Here is a 6983-nt window from a genome sequence, read left to right as displayed (position 1 = left end):
ATTTGTCCTACTGTTCACCTCATTATTTATGATAATACATTTAATAACATGTAGGTATTGTTTAATAATTACAGATCCAATAAAATGTGATTCCCGATTAAACTGTACAACATATTTGAGGGGTTCTTTTGTAAAAACAGATATCTCCATTTGTATTTATTATCCTAAATCATGTTTGTGTGCACTCCAGGGAACCCTTCATATATAATATGTGAGAGCGATTTATTTTACACAATGGTATCAATTTCAAAGCGTTTCTCGAGTTTCATCCTTCTGCCATCAAAGTCGCAGTTTCTAATTTCTCCAGTTTATGTGCTGTACGTATGGGTCAAAGTGTACGTGGAGGACCGCACATCCTCCCGTCAAGTTTTTTTTTTATAAATCCCAAAGTTTGCTTAGAAAGTGGTGTACATCTTCTTTTGTAAGTTCGCAACATTTATAAATGAGGCCCCAGGTCTGAGATCTCACGTGCACCTGTAAGGTCCTAACTGTTAGGACCTGCTCTAGAGGGCTTAACTTAACTTGGTATGTAGGCCCATGTTGTGTCTTGACCATTATTAATATCTTAGACTGTTATTTGATCAAATAATTACATACCACGTTCATTATGCGATTAAATTAATAATATAACAATTAATTAAGTAGTAATCTGCTGCCCCACAGGAAAAGTTTTTTAACGAGTTACTATCTCCTAACTAAACTCTAAAGATATAAATATGTCTTACATCAGTCACAGTCAATTAATTCATTCTTATTTACCTTCAGTCTCATTCTGAATGTCGCAAAACTCTTGGAAATCTGCACGAACCCTAGTCTCCATGATGAATCAGCGATACACAAATTGGCTTAATTATTTATTTACTGACTAACTAAATAATCACACAGAATGACATAAACACACACACAGGATAGATTATACATTGGTTACTAACATAATGCAATGATAGGTCCCTAGTGGACTAACCCGATTTGACGGCGTGGTAGACAATGGAAAGGGGTGGGGACAGTTAAAGAGCGGGAGAGACAGAGAGTGGGCTTATTGTACATACATGTGGACCATCGTAAATGTGGATATTTAGCACCCTAACAACCGCTCATTCGGATTTAGAAATGCAATGTACATATTTACGCTTGCATGTCTCTGTGGTCTCTGTTGAAATCGCCGGTCCATCTGTGGAGAGTAGTGCGACGGAAGTCTCTGGTTTGTACACCAGAGATCAAATTAGTTCGTGTTTGTAGCTTGTTCAGCGGGCTCTGTTCATTAGAATAGTGGTGAGAGGATATTGTTATTTGTCTCTCGTCTTTGGTCGTGTTTACTAGACTATTTTATATATACAGCTGCAGACTGTGAATGTGTAGTCTTTATCTTCTTCACTGTTGAAAGTTTCAGAGTTTCTAACCATTTTGTACCTTTCAGCTAACGCTGTCCGTGTACTGGTCTTGTAGAGTCTAACCATTTGTGACGTCCCGCTTTACCGTCCACCTGCTTGGTCTAATGTACATTTTGTTAGGAGGGGTTTTATGCACTCTGGTAAAAGTTCCATGGTTCCATAATGCCGACATAATGTCTGCTCACGTGAGTGTGGTCACTGACTGGGTATAACTTTTATATGATAAACAATTCTCATTTAGAAGGCTAACATCACATTTCGTCTTTTCACAAATAGTTTCATATTTAATCCTGTGAGTTCCACAACATTTGGATGTAAACCTGACAACTGTTAAATATACACATTCAGAGATACAGTTATGCTGTCATAGCATCCTTAATGAGATCCCAAAACAACAACTGATCTGACATAAATACTTATTTTCCACCATAATTTGCAAATAAATTCATTAAAAATCCTACAAAGTGATTTTCTGGATTTTTCTCTCTCATTTTGTCTGTCATAGTTGAAGTGTACCTATGATGAAAATTACAGGCCTCTCTCATATTTTTAAGTGAGAGAACATGCACATTTGGTGGCTGACTAAATACTTTTTTACCCCACTGTAAGTCTGCCTTAATATATTGAAGATCAGTAAACAAATCTTTACCCGTTTGAATAAGTCATAATTTTATAATTGTGAAATGTGAAGTATATTATCTTAATATTCAGTCTTGGTAACTACTATGAAAATGAAAGCCTCCAGAGCAACAATTCACTATGGTATCAGTAGATTTGGTATTTTATCACAGTTATATTCTGTATCTTGGCGAATGTAGGTGGAGCACAAAATGCTCTAATAGAAGGAGTGTCTGCAGGAGGGCGAGATTGTAACCCTCCCCTTCATGTTAAACAACAGAACAGACAATACTGAAAAGAAGCTTTGGCCCAGTAATAGCATATCAAACACACTAGTGAATTGTATTAAGAGGTTCCATTTGTTTTAACGTATACATTGGGACAATGGGCACTTGAAAAGAGGGATCACCCTACTAATAACCCTAGGCATAGCTATTGAATTTGTCTGTATCAGTTCATCTCATCGAGGCCCCAATTCAACAAAAGAATGTGAGAATGACCAACACAGGATGTCTGAACTGATAGCGCAAGGGTTCAATGGGAATTTTCTCCAATAACAACTGTGACTCCATTAGGTTTCCTAATCTAATATTTACTATAATTCTGTCTCAACGTCCACTTTATGATGTAACACCTTCTCTTGGATGTGAATTACCATGTCAATCTCTCAGAACCTTCCTGTTTTGCACCTTCATGCAGTGTCAACATCCTCGCTGGCAGCCATGTGATGTAACTGGAGTGTATCATAAACTGTCAGGTTAGGGTTGTCTCTAAGTGACTCCAGTCCTTGTATACCTGTTCGCTCCTCCTAGACAGGGAGAGGGAGGGAGGAAAGGATTGAGAGGGACAAGGAAAGAGGAAAGCAACAAAAAAGTAAAACTGATCATATGTTACGTTATTAGATACTTTGCATCAGAGGAAGGAAACAATACAAGTCTGACGCTCTCTTGTCTATTCTCATTGTTCTGCAGTAGGTAACTCAGTCAACACATCTAGAACCATTCCTAAATCTAGTGGGAGGAACCACAAATTCAAGCTTAAAAGTCCACTGACTTGGAAAATGCTGTAAAAGACATGGGAAGATCAAAGGCATTGCTATACTGAACAAAAATATAAATGCAACAACTTCAAAGATTTTACTGAATTACAGTTCATTAAAGGACAGTCAATTTAAATGAATTAATTACGCTCTAATCTATGGATTTAACATGACTGGGCAAGGGCGCATCAATTGGTGGGCCAGGGAGGGCATAGGTCCACCCACGAGGGAGCCAGGCCCAGACAATCAGAATGAGTTTTTCCCCACAAGGGCTCCCCCCCCCCCCCACCTCCTATGTTAATCAGCCTGTAGAATTATTACTAACCTGGTTTTCTGCTGGTTTAATGTGAGTTATCTCTGCATACTGAATGTCATCTTGCTCTCTTTCAGGTGAATCTATAAAGGCAAATAAAGTAAATTAAATATACAGTGTGGGTGGGAGTTACTGACATATATGCACAAATGCTCATCCCCAAGACAGGTTCTGAAAACACTAAATAATCATGTTACTATGGGTGCCTGTACTAGCAGTGGTTTTGGCACCAGAGAACCTATAAAATAATTGTCAGACTGTGCTTGTGTGTGTGTGCCTTCTGCTTTATCAATATTTAAAGAAGTGTTCTGAGACAATGCAACTGTCTGACCAAGCAGAGGAAGTGTGGAAGATACGCCACTTCATTTGACCTGCATCAGGAAGTTGTTCAGGCAAACATTTCCTACATTTTCAAAACACTATCCATGATAATTAGGTTTTGTGCACAAGATGTTTTGACTCTGACAAGGAGAATGACCTCACCCCATTAAAAGCTAAATACCTGCATGTGAGTGTCCGTTTCTCCTCTTCTTAAGATAGATTGCAAGACCAACAAGTCCTGAGGCAACCAGAACACAGATTACAGCAATAATAAGATGACCTTGAGTCCTCTCATCACCATCTAATGTAAAAAGACAGAAAACAATATTTTAATTAAAACATTGTGTTTCATAAAATGAGCTCTACCATACTTAGTGTTTCATATAGAAGTTGGTATTGTCTGGATATCTGCAATGTAACATTGCTACTGTACATGTGTTTACCTGTCACCTTGAAGGGATCACTCTCTATACAGGAATGTGGAACAACAGCTGTCTCCTTGCTGACTGGGTTGGCAGCCTCACATCTGTAAGAGTCTCTGTTCTGTTCATCCACCTTGAGAGGTAGAGCGAGGGTGATGTTGTGGTCAGGGCTGCTGGTCTGGTTGAGTATCTCCCCTCCTTTATACCAGGACAGGGTCACCTCTCTCCCGTTCTCCACAGAACACACCACGCTACAGGAGATGTTATCATGGACCGTCACCTGAGGTTTGGACAGAACATCTGGAAGACAAATAATGAAAAAATGTGAATTAGTGAAATGGATCTTATCTTTAAAGTGGCAAAGAGCAGTTGGTACATTCATTTTTGGACTTGTTAATTCTTGAAGTATATTTAAAATTGCCTCTTGACCTTAGTCCCAATCAGAGAACCCATACGCTTGTTTTACTCTGGTGTCTGTAAACAAAGACATTGTAAAACAAACACTATATAACTATAAACTACAATCTTTATAGAATGGCTGATCAGTCCTTGCATCCATTGCTCTGTCTATGAATTTGAGAGTGGTTACATTTCTCCAGAAACATCCCTCAGCTTTTTACCGAACCAATAAAGCGACAGCTTCAGTATTGTTTCTACTGCTCATTGCCACTTTTATGATTTTGTCATTTACAGCACACACACACACTTACAGTACACAGTCAGCTGAAATGTATGTTTCGTCTTCCCTTCATCTGTATTCTCCACAGTATAAACCCCAGAATCATCTATTTGTAGATCTGACAAAGTGAAGAATCCAGTAACATGGTTCCAGTGAAGGCGGTTTTTAAATCTCTTCTCAATGTTGGTAGGAGTTTGTTTACCAAGGTACACGTGTGCAATATTGCCAAGGTCTCCATAAAGTAAATTGCCAGACTTCAACACCATCACTGGAAAACAGTGAATCTTTCCCACAAGGCCTTTCACCTGGGAAGCCTCAGGCTGAGCTGAATGCTGGGCTGCACAGAGTACTGTGGAGAGAAAGAGAGACTTAATATCAAAGCACTGATTTAAATATCATAGTTATTCTCTAATAACATAGCAATGTAGCAAATTTCAGTTTCTCGATTGCTTGTTATCTTCTAAAAAATGTACAGTCAGCCCCAAATTGAAGCACGTTGGCCAAAATTACACATTTAATTTGCAAAATTCATTAAGACTCTCAAAACATTAAATACATGACTCAAAATCAACTACCTCCATCAAAACATACAGCTTGTTATCTAATGAAAAGTAATTTCAATAAATCATTACACAATGGCACAATAAATGCTAACTACAACCATCAATATACCCTAACATGGTTAACCCTCTTTCATATTTCTGTGACATTTGTTGATACTATAATTATAGTATGCACCATAAAAGACAACTAAACATATAACAGCATGGGCTGTAATTCTTTTTTTCCTCAAATTATTTTACCAAAGATCACCAATGCAGAAAAACCCTTTTAGGTTCCAGGTTGAACCCTTTTGGGTTCCATGTAGAGCTCACTGGGATAAAGGTTCTACCTGAAACCAAAAAACCAAAGGATGGGGACAGCTGAAGAACTGTTTTAGGTTCTACACACCGAAATTAAGTAAACATGGAAATAAAGACTGTCTCAGCAAATTCTTCTTCTGCTGTTAATGGCACAATATCTGAAATACCATCATTGTAAAAAAAACATCTATCCATTATTACTCAAATAACTTCCTACTTCTATACTCAAGAAAGAGAAAAACATAGTTAGACTGTTGCATCACTATTTAAATCAATGCTCCTATTGTTTTAATTTCGTAAAGCAGCTTGTGTTTCTTAACCAGGCAAAGAAAGTCAACTGCACGAGTCGTCTGCGCGATGTGTAGCCGATAATCAGAGTGGAGTCTGTCTGCCTTTCTGCCCACACTCAAAGCTTCCTCACCTGCAGCTCAGAAGCTGGTAAAACATCTTTCCTTCTGCTGAACAGAACTGCCCCTGGACAGACACAGAACATCTCTCAATCTCTCCAAAAACTATTTAGCGCGCAGCCGGATTGGGTTCCGTGTTACAGACAGAGCCTGCAATAATTAGTATTTTTATTTTTATTAAAACCTTTATTTCACTAGGCAAGTTAATTAAGAACAAATTCTTATTTACAATGAAGGCCTACCCCAGCTAAATCCAGAGCTAATTGTGCACCACCCTATGGGACTCCCAATCACAGACGGATGTGATGCAGCCTGGATTCAAACCAGGGACTGCAGTGTCTTAGACCACTGCATCACTCAGGAGCCCTAATAGTTACCGGCATTCGCCCCATCAAAGAACATTCAGACCTAGAGCTCTGAAATTGTGTAAACCTGTTCTAGAGCTTAGGTCAGTAGAGCACTGTGAGTTATGTGGACATTTTTTTATGGTTATGTGATAGTTGGCTTCTAAATGAGTTGGACAAAGTGAGTTAGGTGTCTGTATTGGACATTTCAAAAGTATATTAGAGCATGTCCAATTCATGAAGGTAAATTCCCATTGTAATATATTGCAAATGGACACTGTGGATTTGTACATTTCCAATGTATTTAACGAAGGATTTACCATCACCAAATGGAAAGACTGAAATCACCACCAACGAGCGAGGGAGAGGAACCATTATCACTGCTAGGCCATCCTGAGTTCAACAAGCCAGACATTTGGGCATTTCAGCAGTATATTAGAGCATGTCCAGTGTTCAGGGGCAGAACGGCAGATTTTACCTTGTCAGCTCGGGGATTCGATCTTGCAACCTTTACGCTCTAACCACAAGGCTACCTGCCACCCCAAGTGAAAGGCTTGGTGTGTTAAGTTAAAACCAGGACTCGGAT

The 6983-nt window shown here is 38.8% G+C and overlaps 1 protein-coding gene across 1 annotated transcript; it reads right to left on the bottom strand.

The window, feature by feature from the left end:
• Window positions 1-848: 848 nt before the first annotated feature.
• On the bottom strand, window positions 849-5049 carry LOC135573889 (uncharacterized). Its single transcript, XM_065024094.1, has 5 exons — window positions 4986-5049; window positions 4126-4404; window positions 3864-3983; window positions 3374-3444; window positions 849-2817 (listed from the first exon to the last, which is right to left on the bottom strand). The coding sequence occupies exons 1-5, from the start codon at window positions 5047-5049 to the stop codon at window positions 2701-2703; spliced, it is 651 nt and encodes a 216-aa protein (XP_064880166.1). The 3' UTR covers window positions 849-2700.
• Between the last annotated feature and the right edge of the window lie 1934 nt (window positions 5050-6983).

The sequence above is a fragment of the Oncorhynchus nerka genome, linkage group LG11, assembly GCF_034236695.1.
Source record: "Oncorhynchus nerka isolate Pitt River linkage group LG11, Oner_Uvic_2.0, whole genome shotgun sequence".
Lineage (NCBI taxonomy): Eukaryota > Metazoa > Chordata > Actinopteri > Salmoniformes > Salmonidae > Oncorhynchus > Oncorhynchus nerka.
This window is presented reverse-complemented; position numbering and strand designations above follow the sequence as displayed.

Excerpts from the sequence above, each read along its gene's own strand:
- LOC135573889 (XM_065024094.1), bottom strand. The coding sequence starts at position 5,049 with ATGGTGTTGAAGTCTGGCAATTTACTTTATGGAGACCTTGGCAATATT. Across the intron at positions 3,445-3,863 it reads AAACGGACACTCACATGCAG|ATTCACCTGAAAGAGAGCAA; the intron begins GTATTTAGCTTT and ends TTGCCTTTATAG. Across the intron at positions 2,818-3,373 it reads TTAAACCAGCAGAAAACCAG|GAGGAGCGAACAGGTATACA; the intron begins GTTAGTAATAAT and ends CTCCCTGTCTAG.